Source organism: Muntiacus reevesi, chromosome 4 (genome assembly GCF_963930625.1).
Source record: "Muntiacus reevesi chromosome 4, mMunRee1.1, whole genome shotgun sequence".
Taxonomy (NCBI): Eukaryota; Metazoa; Chordata; class Mammalia; order Artiodactyla; family Cervidae; genus Muntiacus; species Muntiacus reevesi.
This window is the reverse complement of record NC_089252.1, coordinates 77,126,472-77,147,629: the sequence shown is the minus strand read 5'-3', so window position 1 is coordinate 77,147,629 and position 21,158 is coordinate 77,126,472. Positions and strand designations below refer to the sequence as shown.

Below are 21,158 nucleotides of genomic sequence, written 5' to 3'. Positions count from 1 at the left end.
ACCAAACCATAACTAAATTTATGTTCAATTTACAAAGACTTCACAATCTTTAATCACCTCACTTGCTTTTCAGAATCACCTAGGGAGAATGGCAGGCACCAACACTATCATTCCATTTTATCAACAAGGAAATTGAACCCCAGGGACAATGATTCAATAATCTACTATGTGCCAGGCATCCTGCTAAAGGAACAAAGCCATGACTGAGCTAATGAACAAAGAAGATGCACAGCTAGGTACAGGGATCTGATGGACACATGTAAATTTCAAGGACTTGATGTCATAGTGTCTGAGGAGAAGAATATAGCACTGCCCCCAGAACAATGCCTGAAGGACTGCAGATCTCATGTACCATTCAGTTTAAGTCCTTCTGAAAAAGCAAAAGGTACGGGAAAATGATTCCAGGTTCCCACATTTTCCCTAGAAACTTTCAACAATCAAAATTCACCACCTGGAACAAGATGAACCATTTAACTTTCTGGGGTATTCTGAAGTTCAGAAATGTTCCCGGGGTGGGGGTGGAGGGAGCCTCAGGGGGAAGGCTGTAATAAGATACAAAACAGTAATGCATATTAGTGGAAAAAGTATATTTTGTAAAACAAAAATGCATATTTTGTGGCAACATTAAATTCATTCTACAACACATTATTACAGTTAAAAACCAAATGGGTTAACCTTCCAAAGCAATTAAAAAAATTTTTTTAAATAGCAAAGCTTTCACTGAATTATAGTAAGATACTTCTTAGGATCAGTTACTTTGACAATGCTTTCCTTAGATACTGTTTTCTCTTAATTTGAACAGAACTTATTCAACAGTTTTCCTAATAATCCCAATGCCTTCTAAAGTACAAAATCCCATTACTATATTTGTCTTACCTTACTGCCTGCATCACCAAACTTCATTAACCAGTTTATAATAATGACACTGATAAAGACGATGATTCCCAAAACTTTACCGTAAAGTACTTATTCTTTCTTTTTTTTTTTTACTAAAGTAGATTAATAATCTTTGCATGTTTCAAAATCAAAATGACATAAGAATATGTACACTGAGAGGTCTCACAGGGAGGTCTCTGTCCCTTCCAATCTGTTCCCCTCTATTTTCAACAAATAATCACTTAATAGTTTGTTTTTTCTTCGGATGTTTCTTTATGTAAAACCAAACAAACATAAGTATATCCAGTTCCTCTCCTTTTAGAAAAGAAACAGAAAGCTATCTATGCCTTTCTGAATTCTGGTCTTTTCACTTACAAACATACCCTGGAAATCTCTCCACGTCAGCATGCAGAGATTTTCCTTTTAGACTATCACATAGGATCTTATTGTGTGGATGTACTGGAGTTAAATCAATCAGCCCCAATGATGAATACTCAAAGGGATTTCCAGCCTTCTGTTATGATAAACAGTGACTTGATGAATAACCCTGCATGTAGTCATTTGCACACTGTTAGCATACCCATAGGGCAAATTCATGAGAATACTGAGTAAAAGGCCAAACAACAGGACCTTTGGTTGATCTCACCAGATTCCTCGCCTTAGGGACTGTATTATGCAGCATTTCAACCAGTAATAAGTGAGAATGTGTGTTTCCCCATAGCCTTACTGCAGAGTCTATTATCAGCAAATGTTACCTTGTCTGCCAACCTTACAACACAATCCCAGAAAAACAAACAACCCAATCAAAAAGTGGGCAAAAGATATAAACAGACATTTCTTGAAAGAAGACATACAGATGGCTATTAAACACACGAAAAGATGTTCAAGATGTTCAACATCATTCATTATCAGAGAAATGCAAATCAACTTACAATGAGATATCACCTCACACTGGTCAGAGTGGCCACCATCAAAGAATCCATAATAACAACAAATGCTGGAAAGGGTGTGGAGAAAAGGGAAACTTAATGGCAACCCACTCCAGTATTCTTGCCTGGAGAATCCCATGGACGGAGGAGCCTGGTAGGCTTCAGTCCACGGGGTCGCAAAGAGTCAGACACGACTGAGTGACTTCACTTTCACTTTCACTATGGAAGACAGTATGGAGATTCCTTAAAAAACTAGGAATAAAACTACTATATGACCCAACAATCGCACTACTAGGCATATACTTTGAGGAAACCAAAATTGAAAAAGATACACGTACCCCATTGTTCACTGCAGCACTATCTACAATAGCTAGGACATGGAAACAACTTAGATGCCCATCAATAGATGAATGGATAAAGAAGCTGTGGTACATATATATATATATATAATCTAGAAAGATGGTACTATGAACCTGTTTGCAGGGCAGCAATGGAGACACAGACATGGAGAACAGACATATGGACACAAGCAGCGCAAGGAAGGAGCGCGGGACGAATGGAGAAAGTAGCCTGGAAACATATACACCACCATATGTAAAACAGACAGCCAACGGGAATTTGCTGCATGACTCCTGGAACTCTAACCAGGGCTCTGCAACAACCTAGAGGGGTGGGAAGGAGTGGGAGGTGGGAGGGAAGAGCCAGAGGGAGGGGACATGTGTATACCTATGGCTGATTCATGTCAATGTATGGCAGAAATACGATTTTGTCAACTAATTATCCTTCAATTAAAAATAAATTTAAAAAATTAAAAAAAAAAAGATGTTTGCCAACCTAACAGGTAAGAAATGCATATAATTTGCATTACTCTTTGGGCAAACTGTCTGTTCAAGACTTTTGCCCATTCTTCTTTTTTGAGTTTGTGGTCCTTTCCTTCTCAGTCTCTAGGTGCTCAAAAAGAAAATAAAAATCTTGTATGTTTTTTAAAAGTTTCTACTAAACTTCTGTACATGAGAAGAAAATATATTAGCATGACTTCTTTGTCAAAAATATTTCTAAGTTAATCTTTGAAAGTTATACATGTTTGACGTTTTTCTTAGTTGATGAATAAGAATTCCAGAGCAAGCATCTACTCTGTGGGCAATCCTCACTATCAGGTGATGGCACAAAACTTAGGATCGAAATGTTCTGTTTCCCACTCTCAAAGACTCACACCTCAAATTGCCTACCTGCCAACCCACCCCCTCTCAGCTGGGGGAACTGCCTCAACCATATTAAGAAGACGAAAGCAGGGGAGTTCCCCGGTGGCCTAGTGGTTAGGACTCTGGGCTTTCACTGCCAAATCTGAGGTTCAACACTTTGCTGAGGAACTGAGATAGAAGCCATGCAGTGCAGCCAAAAATTTAAAGAAGGGAAGGGGGACAGATAAAAGCAATCTGGCAGGAACTTGCTGCACCTGCATCTGAACCTATCCTGTCTTCCTTGCTGTTTCTATGGGTGAATCAACCCTGCTCCTAACAAAGGCCAACCCTTCCACTTACTCCCACCTCATGCCCCCTCAGGACTTTACTCAGGCAACTGGCTCCCACTCCTCATCACTGCCCCCTTCTCAGCCACACATTCCCATTGACTCTGTGGTTCCTCCACATCCAGGCCACCACCCTGCACAGCAGAAGTTCCTGAGAGCTGGCAGTAGTCATCCCAAGATTCCCCTCAATGTACACGAGTCAGGCTTCCAGGGAACCTTTCTCTCAAGACCACTGCCAAGACCTTCACGCTGCCCAAGCCCACAGTCCCTGCTCCAGTTTTGTCTGATTTGACTTCTCATCTGTTTTCTTCTGTCAGCTTCCATGGCATCACCATGTCCTAGTTCTTTTCATCCCCCACTAGTCTTTTTCTCCCTGAATCTCCTTTGCTCAGTCTTTTCTAAACATTTCTACTTTCTAAGTTAGAGGTGAGAGAGGGTTCAGTCTGAAGTTCCTTTTTCTTTTTCTGCACACCCGCACTCCTGGTTCTCAGCCAATATCATGCCTTTATGTGTATCTTGAACTCTGATTTTTCCCCATACCTCCACCTCCTTGTTTATCTCTACTTGGTTATCTCACAGGCCCAAAACAAAACCCCTGATTACCAACACTCCCTCCACCCCAACCTCTGGACCAACTTTCTCCTACCCTTTCTCAAATTTCTCATTTTACTTATTAAGTACCACCATCCACCCAGCTGCCAAAGCCAAAATGCAGGATTCATTCTCAAGGAGCATTTCCTGTCTTAAACCACCTACACATTCTGTCTATCTCCAAAATATAGGCCCAATCCCACCTATTTCTAATCTGACTATGATTGTCCCAATCCACTCTACCATGAACCTTGGAAAGGACTGGACAAAAGCCTAACTGGTCTCCCTGCTGCCACTTGTTTCACCTCTAATCCCTGTCCGCTCTTCACAGCATCTAGAGTCATTCTTTTAAACCATAGAAACCAGATCACATTGTATCAGAGCAATACTGATAAATCAAGTTGGTCCCCACAATAATTTATACATTGAATTTAACCTCAATCAAAATTCCAGCAGAATTTTTCTTTCTTTTCTAGCAACTGCTAAGTTGATTTTAAAGTTTATATAGAGATGCAAAAGGACCTGGAATAGCCAAAACAACTTTTAAGCCCATGGCAGCACCTCTGGCCTCCAGCATCAATCATCTCGCTGATAAAAGTGTGTGACAACAGTTAGCATCTTCTCTTATGTGGCAAGAAAAGGGTTCAGAAATGTAGTATTAAAGAGAGAATCATAACTTTTTAGGTCAATCATTTTAAATTCTCATAAAAAGTAAAGAAAAGTACCGCATATTTTTTTTTCAAGGAACAGAAATTAGGTTAATTCTAAACATTGGAGTTCTTTTGGCCCTATGGGAAAAAAAATCAATTTCAAAATATAATCAAACATTGTGCTTCTGTTTAACTTAAGGGAAAAAAAGAAAAAAAAAAATGAAGAAATCAACTGTGAGAGTCTAATGTAAGGAAAAAATTTTTTTAATTAGCAAAATTTCCACAGCTACAACTAGACACTGAATCAAAATTTGAAGTTAAGGGGCACAGGGCCAAAATCATGATGCTTCATTTTGTTGTGACTCAACTATTAGCAGCATAAAGCACCAACATAAACAAAACCCCAGTACTAGAAGACAAGGAGATCATATAGTAACAGGTTACAATACTCAGTCTTGTAAGGAGAAACAAATTACAAGACAATATCTCAAAGACGAAAATTTCCTCTACACCTAAGTAGCATTCATTTGATTACAAGTTTCTTTGCTAGTAAGAGGTGGAGTGTGAAGCCCATGATGGAAGCAGCATGTCCTCCGCGTGGCCAGGCCAACCTCTACGTCATCTACCCGGCTGCCCATCCTGAGGACCCACGTTCAACCGTGCAAACATGGGGTGTCTGGCCAATATCAACCACCAAATCATTGAAACGCAGTACCAAGTCAAAGTTCAGGCCGTAAAACTGTAGTCTTACAATCTGTTCGGGGGGGAGGAGAATTTTATACCGCAGGATTTCAGGCAGTGGACACTGAACTGCCCTGTGTCTCAGTTCCCACAAAAATGAGACATCAGACCAAATGATACAGTGTATGAGAATTATCCCCCCAAGTATATTTACTCCAAACTTTAATGTTGATACATACTTGTAATTTTTTATTGTATTATTACCCATGCTCCAATAACAAGATATAAATAGCTCTAACAAAACGTGCTTACCAGGGCAAGGGAAGCACAGTAAAAAGCATGTATTAATGAAATCTTAAGGCTTCTAAAACTGAATTCTGCAGAATTACGTGAAACGAATAACAAGCCTCTGCATTTGAGGCCCATCATATTTTAATGCCTGACTCTCTCTGAGATACAAGAACAATGTGTACTACTTATGTGGTAAAATCAGTGGGAGTAAGCAAAATCAGCAATTCAATATGTACCCATGTTCTAGAATGCGACTATTTGTGTGGGAGTAAAGAGAACAGGGGAAGAAGTGCAAATTAACATTCCATGTCCTTCTAACGGGGCCACTATATAATCCACCATCTAAACCCAGTCACCTGGGAGAATGGTACGGAATACTTCTAATAGATACCAAGACAAGAAGTGGAAATCAGCTGCTCTCAGAGAAACCAGAACACATGACCATTCTGTGTCTAACTCACATTTTAAATAATTCCCTTAAAGTGCTATTCTACTAATGAAGGAATCAACGGTGCCCAAGATAAAAATTCTGATGCAACTCATGCTGTAATGGGCAAAAATCTGGACTGAGAATTACTGACTTCACCTCTATTCAGTGAATGACTTGAGATAGGTCACATCACCTCTCCAGGCCTCCGTTTCCTTACCTGTGATATGAAGCTACTACATTGAGTGATTTCTCAATGTACCTTTGAAATTGAAAATGTTTGTATTTTATCCTAACGTGCCTTTTTCCCAGGTTCCAAAGGTCTCCAGGGCGTTCTCATAACATCTGTTCTGCTGATTTAAAGGCACAGATGGTATAAAATAAGAAAGCAGGAAAAACACTCTGACTTTAACTTTCAAGTTGACTATAACAAATTGCAAACTTGATCAACTCACTGAAAAACAACATTCTAATAACTTGATGTGAACATTACATATAATTTCTAGTCCATCCAATTTCATTCACCACAACAAGGCCAAAGAACTCTGATTCTGACATTTTGTTTTAAACTAGAGAAAGCTCCTAACTGGCTGCCTATATTTGGTGGGTCTTGGAGTGCTGATCCAAAGTAATTATTGATTGCATGTCTAACATTTAGAAGGAAATGGAAGTTCCTTCAAGGCCTCATACTAACTCTGCACCAAGCATTCTGAAAAATACATTCTCATCTACTCCTTTTTTTTTTTTTTTTTAATGAAAAACTAAATTCTGAACCGGTCAAGATTATACTGGAGTTTTATGAATCAAGTCAAACACACACAGAAGCATATGAGACAAGAATTCTTCTATACTTTAGAAAATGTCTGAAAAACTAAAAAGGGAAACACACTTTAAAAAACTTCAACCTCAAGCAAACTGCAAGTATTACTGCATCTTGCCAACTCAAACTCTCAGCATTACAGTCATCATACCAAACCCTGGGTGATAATCAGATACTACATAAGCTATGACAATCGATGTATCATGTGGTAAGTGTGGAACCCGGAAGGAACTGCTGATTCCCACAAGCAGTTTAGATACACAAGTTATCATCCATTGTGGAACTGCAGAACTCTCTCCTCAGACAGAAAACTGAAGGCACAAAGTCATTTTACAGAGACCTTTATATCATGGCAGCTCATGAATCTGGTGAAAACAGAGAAGAATATTTGCCACCTAGGACTGACTCAGAATGCTGCAAACACATGAATGTATTATAAAACAAAAATGTGAAAGGCTACTACAAAGAAGTCCATCCTAGGACTGACTCAGAATGCTGGAAACACATGAATGTATTATAAAACAAAAGTGTGAAAGGCTACTACAAAGAAGTCCATCAGATCATCCAATGAAAATGCATGATTAAAAAAAAACCCCAAAGGTGTCAACATGAAGTATCTGAGAGTAGAAGAAATCTTCATTATGTAACAGCAAATATCCTTTGCCAGTGAGAACCGGAGAAAAGATAAAAACTACCTGTACTTTCACATTGTTCTGGGAGGATCACTATTCAAATCACTTGTACAAGTATATATTCACTAATAAAAAACGGTAACTGAAGAAGATGAGGCCTATTGCAAATCGTCCATGTTTTCTCTTCTGATGAAATGTAAAGGCTGGGTGGGCTACATCCTCTGAGGTGAAATCACTCTATAAAGTAAAAATATTAGTACAAGAAAGCAAAGCTGGTAAAACAAGTAAGACAACAGGAAGGAAAACAGAAATCCTCTTGCATGCTTCATTTTACTTCTTTAACCTTTCCTGTGCCAGCATTCCAATCAGGACATCACATTACATTTAGTGGTCACGTCTCCTTAGGCGCCTCCAGATGGTGACAATCTCTCAGACTTTCCTTGTGATGACTTTGACAGTTTTGAGGCGTGCTGGTGGTCAGATTATTTTGCACAATGACTCTCAACTGGAGTTTATCTGATTTTTTTTTCCTCACAATTTGACTGAGGTCATTGAATTTTGGGAGAAAAGAGTACAGAGGTAATGTGTCATTCCCAGGGCATTCCACTAAGAGAAGACACGCCCTCATCATAACACTGCTGTAGATGTTGACGTTGATCTCCTGCTGAGGGATGTGTGTTAGGTTCTTATTTTCTCTTCTCCTCCCCTCCTTCTCCCTTTCCTTCCTCTCCCCCCAGTTTTCTTCCTGCGTTCTGTCTCTCTCCTTCTAGCACTTCCTAGCTCCCTGCCCCAGCCCTGGTTCAACCATTTCTCCAGGAAGCATTGGTTCCTTCTACTGGAGAATGTTACTAGAAACCAAGATCAGGGCATGAAGTGTGCCCTGTGAAACTGTGCCACCTTCCTTCTGGGCTCTGGCAGCTCACAGAGAAAGGGAACATATATGTAAACTAGCTCGCTTAGCCACAGGGATCTCTAAGTATTTCTGTAAGTATCCATCTGAATCTATGTTAAGCTGAACAGGAATTTTAATCCAGTATCACATGAATAGTTTTAGCCTGGCCTGTAATCTCCCCTCCAACAGTGAGAAACCTGAATCCCATTTGTCATCCATTTTAAAACAAGGGCACATTTTATATATATATATATTTTACACTAAGCTACAGATGGTTAAGATTAGACAAAAGTCTTTGAAATAAGTCAGGGAGAAACGTCCACAAAGATATATTAGAGAAACACCTATGCAAATTAAGGTTAAGTTAAGGTTCACACATTCCTGCAAATTAAGCAGTTCAGAGACATATACATGAAAATATTTTCTAATTCTTAAGCATAAAGAAGCAATTCTGTATAAAAAACACTTAAAAATAATTACCATTAAGTGTGCCAAATAGAAGGTTGGCTTTTTCTCCCCTTCATGTCCACAAAGGGTTCAAAGGCACACACGACTGTCACCCACTAATAAGGGTCTTCTAAAGACCTTCCCCCAAAAGACCAGTAGGTTCATGCCACCACACTGGGGAGAGGACGTCCACGTGTTCCTCAAAGCCCGTCCACAGCATACTCTAGTTGCTGCCGAGGAGAAACCAACCAGGACCGTTAGGAAAGATTCCTGACAAAGAATTCCAGGTTCTGGGCTTGTGATTTTTCTGCCTGAGACCCAGAGATTTTTATTTAATATGTTGGTGAATTTCAGTTTGATGAAAGATTACTTTGTATTTCAGTTCATTATCTATTAACACAAGATGGAAAAGCAAACTGTTTCTCATTAATAAACACATTTTCTCCCATCAGTTTAAGGATCAATCCATTTGTCTCAGCGCTTTCTAGATAATACGTCCCCCCCACCCTCCAGGCATCTGCTTGTCTGCCACTTGTTCAGACATCCTTCCCACATCCCTTCTGGGAAGCAACGGGCAAGTGAGCTTGGCAAAAGGGACACAGAGAGGCAATGAGTTCTGGGTCTCCCCCACCAATTAATGCATCTCTCAGGCTAGAGATACAGGCAGACATCCACAGCATACCCTTTATTAGCAAAGCCAAAGGAACACCAGACCATCTCCAACTCCAGCTGGAGTCACTGTCTTGGCAGATCCCACTGGTGCTCCGTCCCTTTCCGCTTGCCTTTGGCCCCTGATGTGCTTGACCTGACCCCCAATTTTTAGCAGTCAGCACCTCTGCCTGCCGTGCTAAAGCCTGCTCTGTCACCAGCATGAAAGGCTGGAAGCAGGAGTGAGCAGCCCCCAAATAACTAATATCCGTGGCCCTTGCCTTGGGTGGGACAACTCAGGAGAGTGTTTTAAAGCTCCCAGGTGCTCACAGTGACATGTGGTTTGATAACACGCCCCTTAAATGCTGTCCTCCCCTTCCTGTCTCACTTTCCCACTTCTTACAGTTGTTCTTTCGCCTTCCAAATTAACCACTTCCACTCAGATCCTTGTCTGCTTTTCAGCCCAACCAATTCAAGAACTCCAAGTTTACACTTTTTCAAGAATGTGAAGATCTAGCTGGCTCGGCCATAATCATTGTCAGCCAGGAGACCTTGGGCTCTGAGGTCATCTGGACCTAGGCTCAAATCCTGGCACTGCCATCCACCACGTATATAACCCTAAGCCACCTATGTGCCTCCTCCAACCTTCCATTTCCACTTCTCCACAATGGGTTTCCCTGTGGACTGAGTGATGTGATGCTGAACTCTCCAAGCACTCACATAACATCTGTAGAAACCACAGTGCCCACAGGAACAAGATTTCACCATCTACTATTTCATTAACATAACCTGACTGTTCCAAGAGACTCTCGGATAAGAAGATAAAAGTTGTGTATATATTAATGTGGTAAAATAATATATACATATATGAAATTTTATGAAAATATAAACATGTTGTAAAAGTTCTCACTGTACTGTATAAAAATACTATCTCAATATTAGCAATTGTCACTTCATGGTAGAATTACAGTTTCTTTCTTTTATTTTTCTTATAAAAAAAAAAAAAAAAAAAAAAAAAAAAAAAGTTGTGAATAACTTTTTTGTTGAGTTCAAAAACTTCCTACTAAATCCACCAGCTTTTCAAAAGAAAGTATCAAAGGACATACCCCCAAGAACTCTTTGAGCCTCTCTCCTCAAAACCCTCACCTGGCTCTCCACCAGTCCTGAACTGTGAGGTTTACCCAATCCTAACCGAAACCCGTGGGCCTCCTTGGTGCCCCAGTGGCAAGACTACACCAGCCAACATGTGGGCCCTATCCCTGGTCTAGAAAATCTCCTGGAGAAGGAAATGGCAACCCACTGCAGTATTCTTGCCTGGGAAATCCCTTGAACAGAGAAGCCTGGCGGGCTACAGTGCATGGGGATGCAAAAAAGTCAGACACAAATTAGTGACTAAACAACAACAATCAAGACCTGCCCTGAAAGAAAGGACTCAAACCAAAACAGTAATCTTAACACACAAATCAGCCTAGTCCCTCTGGCTGAGACTACTTTGCTGCTACAGGTCATGTTTCCGGTTCCTTTCAATAAGCAAAATAAGTTCAGCATGGTCTTCTCAACAGGCAGATGGTGCCAGCATTCTACATTCCTTGGATGAGTATCACAGTGGCATTTTTCCCTTAGGATTTCCCCATCATTCTCCAATTTACATACAATTTAAGAAAGGATGAAACTGAACTACTCCTTAAAATTTCCAACAAATGGTAGTCAAGATTTCCTCACATATTTGTGGGTTTTGTTTTGGCTTTCTTCCTCTTAAGAAGTTTGGACAGATAGCTCTCCAGAAAATGTCTGAAAAGTGAGGGAAAGTTGTACCAAAATATATCAAATGCATGGTTGAAAATTAAGAGGCCTTTTTGCCAAAGTTTTCAGTCTTCTGTGCCTGTGTGTGTGTTGGACTTCTACATAAAGATGCTGCTTTGACTTAGCATTAGAGAAGTGATGGTTTTGGCCAGGAACTGTGAAAACTTAAAACACATTCATCCACACCTTATCTGACCGAGGTTCTTTTATGACAACACTCGGCATCTGCAAGAAGCTTCATGTAAGTTACCGTTTGTTGCTGTTGTTAAGCTGCTAAGTCGGGTCTGACTCTTTGTAACCCCTGCAGCACGCCAGACCTCCCTGTCCCTGACTATCTCCTGAAGTTTGCCCAAGGTCATGTCCACTGAATCAGTGATGCCATCCAACCATCTCATCCTCTGTCGCCTTCTTCTCTGTTACTGTTACCAAGCAGTAAAATTAGCTGGTCTCTGTGATACTCTTTTATACTGAAATCACAATGCCTGCTTCATTAGTCCACACTCTCCTACACACCAAAGCTGAGATAACCATGTTGTGTGGGTCCTGAACAGACTGACTGAAATAAATATGGCCTCAGCAATGGAAAAACCATACTCGGCATCCCATGTAGACTCCTGGCTACCACTATCTTTAGTCAATAAATCATAACTATAAATCAAATTTCCTTTAGAAAAACCTTCTGGTATAAATAAACTTTTTTGACTATGGGCAGCGAGTCTTTTCAATAATTTTTTTAATTTTAAAATCTCACACTTACCAAAAAAAAAAATGACTCAGACCAATCATCCAGATTTTCCAATTGCTAACATTTTGCCACACTTGCTTTCTCACTCTCTGTGTGTATGTGTGTCTGTGAGTGTGCGTGTGTACCCACATTCATGTAAGTTATTTTTTTAAGCACTGAGAGTAAGTTTCAGCCATCATGTCCCTTTAACCCTTTAGTGTGCATCTCCTAAGAACAAATATATGCACTTACATGATCTTAATAAAATTATTAAAATCAGGAAACTGAATACTGATATAACAAATGACACTATTTATGACCTTATTCAAGTTTTTCCAGTTAAATAAAAGTCTCTTTTTAATTTACACTGCCTAGAATTCAAGTGCACAAATTTTTTTTTTAATTTAAATAATGATCTAAAGGTTCTTCCAAAGAATAGCATGAGCTATTCATCTCTATATGAAGATAAAGCTTCATCTCTAGGGTCACAATCAAAAGCATCTTTTAAGTTAGCACTCAATAAAAATGTAGTTTTCTCTGTTTGCCAAAACTCAGGGAATAAGGGCCCTCTCTCTTTAAGAAGAACAATAAGTTAATTTACAGAAATTTGGACAAGTCTCTTAAACTCCCGGAAACTGTCTAAGAGGAGTACAAAAATCTAAAATTCTTATCACCTTATTTATCCTGTCTTCATATTGACAAGAAAGAATCAATATAATATTAATTATTCAAACTCTAAGAGAAGTACTTATTTAAGAGCTAAGAATCAAATTAGCAACAAACAACATCCTAATAATTATGTGGAATGGATACATCTATTGGAACTTAAAATAAGATTATTCTCGTCTGTCAGCCCAGCATATTATATTAAGTTTAAATAGTGCTCCAACAGAAAGAAAAGCGATAGTTTATTCAACAATATAATAGTATGATCTATAATCTGTATAACAGCATTACTGCATGAATTAAAAAACAAATCACAATATATTTACACTCACATTAAACCTAACACAGTATGTCTTGTTTCTTAAAAAGAGAAAAAAAGAAGCATAAAAAATTATAAAATACTAAGGTCCTCTGTTTTAAAAATGCTCCTCTATCTATATATGCATCTATACCACTATCTTAAGAAGGAAGTACATACAAAGGTGTTAATATGAAAAGTCATTTCTGGCTGATAAAATTATGAAATTTTACTTTTTATTTGCCTAAATTTTCTATTTTTCATGATAAATATGCATAACATCTAAATGAAAAGTACTTTGGAAAACCTAGTACTTTACAACAAAAGCAACAAAACTTTCATAAAAAGAAAAAAATGAGAAAATTTTTGCAAAAAATCAAAGAAATAAAGATAGGAACACTTCAATATACAAGGAATAAGTCTGATTCTAGAAGGTTGATTCATGGTCTGAAATGGACAAGTGGTAAAAAAAAAAAATACAGATATGTACCAAAGATTACTATGCTTGTCAAAAATAACAGTATTACAGAATTTCACAGTTGGAAAAGATCCGAACAAAGTCACTGAGTGTTGTGCCCCATCTTCCTTCCAACTGATTCTGAATATTAAGGAAAATAAAAATTGGACCAGACAAAGACCACTAATCTCTGAAATGCTTTGATTCCACTAAAGGCATCTGGTTGTAATGGAGGAAGTCGAAATTACTTTCTGCATTGTGGGAAGAATAAGACAAGACAGAAATAAGAAGCGCTCAAAAAAGGAGACAGCCGAGAGCAAACTTAGGGAACAAGTGATGGAGGAATGTCTTAGAGGAAATGGATGAATTTGTCTTAAGAAAGAATATGTCTTTAGAAATGTCTTAAGAACTATATCTTTCTCTTATAATTAACAGGAAAGAAGAGGTCAGAAAGAAAACCTAAAATGGAAAGGAAGATCGGGAGACAGGTCAGATGACCTCCTTGGTGAGCTGAGAGACAAGGTATTCATTCAAAGTGCGGAAACAGACATGGACAAATGGGTTGGAAATGCAACAAGGAGTGAAAAGAAGACTGTGTCTTGGTGGTGAGTGCCCAGTTGAGGCCAATTAAATGAATTTTCAAATGAACTAATTAGCCCAAGCTTATAACTTTCTAAAGTTCAGAACAGAAGTAGGGGAAAAAAAGATAAAGTGTGGAATTTACTCTTATGATACAGCTTAAGAATTAGAATGAAGGAATTGGGGACTATGAAAGCATTTCTGAAATATTCAGTTCTAGAAGTTCAAGTTTTCCAGTATTATTGAAGGAAATTCAATTGATTTGATCTTTATAAGACTAGAAATAATAACCATGTATTTATCAAAGACTCTTATTACGTCTACTACCTTATTTCATCTTCCCAGAAGATCTGAGATAGACGGTATTTATATATGCTTTTTATAGCTATGGAAACAGACTTCGAAGACAGACTCCCAAATCAGCCAGCAGATCCTGACTCGAAGCCGGTCCTTTGCGGCTGCATCACCGGGGCTTCCCTGGCTCACTTCCTCCTTAACAATCTCCTCTGGTCTCAGCTGCCTGAGTGGCCTGCCCTGGTATCAAACGAAATACCTCTTCACTCACACTTTCCCCTTAACGTTAGTTTGTAGGTCATACATAAGGAACAAACTCAATCTTTCAAACTTAAAAATCTTAGACTGACAAACTAACAGCGCAAATGAAAAGAAAGACTTATTCATACTTGAGACAGGAGTAACAGACACTGACTGCTTTTTCAAGGTCAGCCAAGCAAATCCTTATATTCAGTCTCTAGAACTAAGCTTCCAACATTTGCAAGTAAAAGTCAGTAATTTTTTTTCTTGTTAGAGCTGCAATTAGAAACAACCCAAATGTCTATCAACTAATAAAAGAAGAAATTAAATGCAAATCCATAAAATGGAATATTATGGAAATAAAAAAGAATACAGTACTGAAACACGATACAAAATGGGTGAACCTTGCAGCCAGTATGCTAAGTAAAAGAAGCCAAGTTACAGAAGACCACATATTATATGATTCCATATATATGAAACGTCCAGACAAGGCAAATCCACAAAGACAGAGAGTAGATCAGTGACTGCCAGGAGAGTTGGGAGGAAATGGAGAGTGACGGCTTAATGGGGATGAGGTTCCTTTTGGAGGGTGATGAAAATGCTCTAAAACTGTGGTGATGGTGGTATAATTCTGGAAACATACTAAAAACCACTGATTGTCACTTAAATGAGTGAATTGTATGGTATGTATATTTTATCTCAATAAAGTTGGTAAAAATTTGCAATTAGCAGGCAGTTTCACTGGTCATGGTGTATGGGTGAATGTGTAGACATGTATTAAAATATGGAAGAATATAAGTGCTTACTTAAAAAAAAATTAAATGGTTTAATAACCCTCTCACAGTTCAGACAAACATGAATAAGTTTGTCTGAGACCAAGACCGCCAACCAAGTCATCCTGTTTCCCACACTCTCACCAATAGATAAAAATCCACCTGGCTGCCACGTCTCCCCTTTCACTCTCCTCCATTTGCCCCACTACAAATTTATAAAAATGTCCCATTTCATTCTGGCATTCCAGAACTTTCAGGGATCTCATGCTGCTGCTGCAAAGTTGCTTCAGTCGTGTCCAACTCTGTGCAACCCCATACATGCCAGCCCACCAGGCTCCCCCGTCCCTGGGATTCTCTAGGCAAGAACACTGGAGCGGGTTGCCATTTCCTTCTCCAATGCATGAAAGTGAACAGTGAAAGTGGAGTCGCTCAGTCGTGTCCGACTCTCAGCGACCCCATGGACTGCAGCCCACCAGGCTCCTCCGTCCATGGGATTTTCCAGGCAAGAGTACTGGAGTGGGTGCCACTGCCTTCTCCGAGTGATCTCATGACTATGCTCAAAAACTTACTCTTCCTTCCCTGGACTCCGTTACTCTTCCATTTTACCCTGTATTCTGGTAAGTTTTGTGTTTAAAAACAAACAATACCCACTGAACTTACAGGAATGCCCTGACCCAGTGCCTGGTCAGTGCCTAACCTGGCACTGTCCATCAGTGCCAGGTCTTGGAGAAACTCAGGCGTTCTGCCAGTACCCAACTCAGGATACAATGTTTCTGACCTTGAAAATGCTCGGGGCAAAATGAGAAGATTCTCCATTCCTGATACTTGATTCTAAACAACCTGAAGCTGTTTCCCAAGAGCCCTAAGAAAATAGAGGATCTTAGGGTATATTCTTCTTATAAAAATTTTCTTCTTAATTTGGTATTTTAGGTGAGATAGAATTTACCGTTCTAGAGTACTGTTAACAATTTTTAAATGAACGAACAGCAAAGATCAATAATTTCCACAGTGTCACGCTGCTATTAGCATTTCAGATTGGTAGGATTCATTCAAAAGGCAACAACACCTACCACTGTCAAAACGATGTTGAAGATATTAGAAACAAAAGTTTTCTATAGGAAGAGCTCTACCACAGCTTCAGGTGTATAACAAACATTGAGGAAAATGTAGAAATCCAATAGAAATGGAAAAGTTTGATCAATCATGGCACAGAAACCCAAGAGAATGCTGCACGCACTTGAACACAAAATGGTAGCAATACACAGCTTAACACTATGTCATCTTTCAAAATCACATCATCTTAAATTGTCTTTTAAAAAACCACTTGTCTCATTTTTAAAGGTTTCCCATCCATTTTATTTGCTCAATTAAATTCTTCTCTTTGTGTCTTTCTTGTTATCTCTACTTTCTAGTATAGTTGTCTTTATCTCCTTCACTCACTCTCTTGATAAAAATTTTACTGTCAATCATGCCTTCTTTTCTAACGCTAGGGAAAATATCTATATAAAGGCTACATTTACAGCAACATAGATGGACCTAGAGATTGTCATACTGGGTGAAGTAAGTCAAAGACAAATACCACATGATATCACTTATATGTGTAATCTAAAAAAGCATAAAAGTGAACTTATCTACAAAAGTGAGAGAAGGACTTCCCTGGTGGCTCAGATGGTAAAGCGTCTGCTACAATGTGGGAGACCTGGGTTCAATCACTGGGTTGGGAAGATCTCTTGGAGAAGGAAATGGTAACCCACTCCAGTATTCTTGCCTGGAAAATCTCATGGATGGAGAAGCCTAGTAGACTACAGTCCATGGAATCGCAAAGAGTCAGACACGACTGAGTGACTTCACTTTCACAAGAGAGAAAGAGTTACAGATTTAGAAAATAAACATATGGTTACCAAGGGGTAAGGGAGGGGGGATGAATTAGGAAGATAGGGACTGACATATACATATTATAATATACAAAACAGATAACTAATAAAGACCTACTGTAAAGCACAGAGAATTTTACTCAATACTCTGTAATGGCCTATGTGGGAAAAGAATCTAAAAAAGAGTGGATATATGTATATGTGTAACCAATTCACTTTGTTTTACAGCAGAAACTAACACAACATTGTAAATCAACTATATTCCAATAAAAATTAAAAAAAAATTTTTTTAATTAAAAAAGAAAAGGCTATAGAGCAGAAAACAAAGTCCCCTGTGACCGCAATACACACCCTCCACATCCTGCTCTGCTCCCTTTGTGAACCTTACAAAGTGGCAGGAGACGATGGGAGGAGAGTGGGAACGGCGTCAGGCCTCAGAGCTATTTTCTGGTTAATTTTGCCTGTCTCTCAGCATGCACAGGAAACAGAAACCTAAAATAATCAACTATAGCAAGTTTCTTACCTTTTGAATGAATCTGTTTCTGAGGAAAAAAGAACTTCCTCTTCAATATCAGTACACCTGGAAGAATGATCTTGTCTGTCAGGCTCTAATTTCCCTGGGGAGTCCAACTTTGATTGAGGGAAGTGATTTGTTACTACTGAGGGTGTATCTGAGAATTTCAATTTATTATCTTCCTTTCCTACAAAGGACAAAAGAAAGAAAGGAAAAAAATGAAACATTTAAGAGTATCTTAAAATTTATAACCTCTGTATATTTATTATTTCCACCACACTTAATATTGCTATTTGTACTTGGTAAAATAGAATTTTATGTAACATTGACTCCAAAACTCTAGTTTTGGAGCCAGAGAATAAAGAACAAGCACTACACTTGTGCCATTTGCTTATACTGTCCACCCATGTATTTCCATATTCATTAATTCAAAAGTAAAATTTTCTCTGAAATCAGGAGTGGGATGAAATTTATAATTCTAATGAGGCTTTTATTTACAGTATTACTAAAGAATTCCTGCTTACTTCACAGATCAGAGAATAGTGATAAACATTAAAAAAAATTACAAAAAAGGATTAAAGATTCAATTAATAAGAGAACCACAATCTCTGTCACTGATTGCTGTATGGTAGTGAATCTTTCCAGTCATTTTCCTAAATCTGTTACACAGAATATACTATTCACTGGAGAAAAGAAAAACTAATCGGACATAACCAAGGTATCTGTTTGATCCAACACACATCACACTTCTACTCATCCCTTGTCATATTCTCACTTCCTGAGGTCTCTTATTGCAGATCAAGGCCCAGGACAGCTGAGGGGATGCAGACAGTGTTTGCCAGAATGTGACCTGCAGGTGTGACAAAGGTCTGCAAACATGAAGGCAGAAAGTCATCTCCGCGCAGGAGTCCTAAGTGTGCAGACCCTCCCTCGCCACGCAGGGCAGGGCTGTGCTGGGACTTCAGCTGTGCTGGCTTTAAGATCAGGGGCTGAGTCAGCACCTGACCCCTTGACATGGGCCATGAGGACAGACTCTCCTCTCACGTGCTTGCTCAGAGAAGCAGAGCTTTTACACACCACTCATGCACTTGTGGAGACAAGCGACCTTTCACAAAGGACACCAACAAGAACTGTCAAGGTTTTGTTAATAGAGAGAGAGATTACAGAAAAGGAGTAAGACAATTCTTCAGACAAACAAACCTTCCCAACTCCATATGATCAAGATTTTTCCAGAAATAATTATAAGTCTTTGTCACACTGGAGAACAGCATACATCACACAAGAGTATAGTTTCTAAAACTAAGCTCCTGATGTTGTGTGGCTTTCACTAAGCCTGCTCATTACCAGTACAAGCCATATCCTCTAACGTTTATCGGAGAAATGGAAATGAGCAGCTAACCAAGACAGGATCTCTAGGATCTTCTCTTGCAAACAGACACCTATGACCAGGTTGAGAGAACACAACGACCCACTGAACCCAGGTGACTATCACTCAACTTTCTGGGTGAATACAATGAAGTTGGTAATCCAGGGAGAAGGAATTTAACATAAGACTATCTTTTATTTTTACACCTGATTTATACTCTTCTCTTACTCCTTTCACTTAAAGAAAATCTTAATTAATTTATGTATTTTGGGCTACGCTGGGTCTTTGTTGCTCTGCGGGCTTTTCTCTAGTTGTAGCGCACACAGGCTTCTCTTTGCAGTGTGTTCTCTTGTTGCGGAGCTTGGGCTCTAGAGAATGCAGGTTTCAGTACTTGTGGCTCCTGGGCTCTAGGGCACAGGCTCAATAGTTATGGCACATGGTCTTCACTGCTCCTCAGCATGCGGGATCTTCCTGGACCAGGAATGGAATCCGTATCTCTTGCACTGGCAGGCAGATTCTTTACCACTGAGCTACCAGGGAAGCCCCTTCCACTCTTATGTAAGCTTCTATAGGAAAAATTTCCTCTTGCAGGCAAGTATCATTCAACAAGCATGGGCAGTGAAAGTCAGTTATCCTACTTATCTGTCCATGGATCTCAGGAGAGAACTTCAAATAAAGCCAAATGCATGAGGCCCCCAACATTAAACTTCTCCAAAGACATGCATCAAAAACAGATGAAGGTGCTACTTAAGAGGACACATATCTCATGCATTTATGCTGGCACTCTGATAAGCCAGTTATTGTAAAGAGCAAATGTTACACTGGTTGTATGACACTGTACAAAGCCCAATCTTTCAGCCTGTTCCATTCTCTCTCTCTCACACTCCCCACCGCTCCCAGACACACGCATTCACACACAGCAATCTACCAGCAGTGCTCATCTCTGAACCCTAGAGAGAGTAAAAGTCAAGCGCACATACACTAAGAACACCCAACTCCTGAGTGTAAGCAATCAATCATCTTCAAAAGAGAGTCAACCAATAAATAAAAGCATTCTCTTTATCTGAGATATTAAGCTGGATTTTCTCAGGGATTAAACTGCTTTTTGGCAACATATTTTAACAACAGCAAGAACTAAGTTGCTGACAAAGACCACAAAGAATATACCTAAGAAACCTTGTACTCAGTCAGCAACCTTCTACATAACACCAGAACAGAGGACAAAAATAAAGAATGCAATAGCACCAAAAGGATAAAATACTTAGATGTCAACGAACCAAAGCAATCCAGCAATACAGTGCAATCCCAATGGATTATTTTTTTGAAATAGAAAAATCCATCTCAACATTCACATGGAATCTTAAAGGAATCAAATGGCCAAAACAACCCTGAAAAGGAAGAATAAAGCTGGAGAACTCATATCCTCTGACTTTGAAATTTATTACAGAGTTATGGCAATTAAAACAGCATAGCACTGGTGTAAGAACAGATATACAGACCAATTAAACAGAACACACTGTACAGAAATATACCCTCACATATACAGTCAACTGATTTTCAGAAAGGACGCCAAAAGCATTCAATGGAGAAAGTATAATCTTTAGACAAATGGTATTCAGAAAACTGGATTACTGACATGTGAAAGGATGAAGCTGGACCCTTACTTATACCATATACAAAAATTAACTCAAAGTGGACCACAGACCTTAACATGATCTAAAAGTATGAAACTCTTAGGAGAAAAAAGAGGAAAACTTTATGACACTGATTTTGCAACAACTTCATGAATATAACAGCAAAAGCATAAGCAACAAGAGAAAAAACTGATAAACTGAACTTCATCAAAACAAAGCACTCTTGCATCAAAAGATACTATCATGGAAACAGAAAGACAACAGAGAAAAAGTTTATATAAGGAATTAATATTCAGAATATTTAAAGAATTCCTAAAACTCAACAGCAACAAAAAAAACAAGCCAATTAAAAATTGAGCAAAGAGCTTAAAAAGACATTTTTCCAAAGAAGAAAAACAAATGGCAAATAACCATATAAAACATTCTCAATCTCACTAGTCATTAGAAAAATATAAATCAAAACCACAATGAGATACAAATTCATATCTACCAATACAGTTTCAGTAAGAAAGATGAAAATAACA

The 21,158-nt window shown here is 38.8% G+C and overlaps 1 protein-coding gene across 1 annotated transcript in view; it reads right to left on the bottom strand.

The window, feature by feature from the left end:
* The window catches only part of RAD18 (RAD18 E3 ubiquitin protein ligase), a 99,807-nt gene that overhangs the window by 13,664 nt on the left and 64,985 nt on the right, over window positions 1-21,158 (bottom strand). The window contains exon 11 of the mRNA XM_065935277.1: window positions 17,644-17,821. Within this exon, the coding sequence (XP_065791349.1) occupies window positions 17,644-17,821 (178 nt within the window). The remainder of the gene's footprint in view (window positions 1-17,643; window positions 17,822-21,158) is intronic.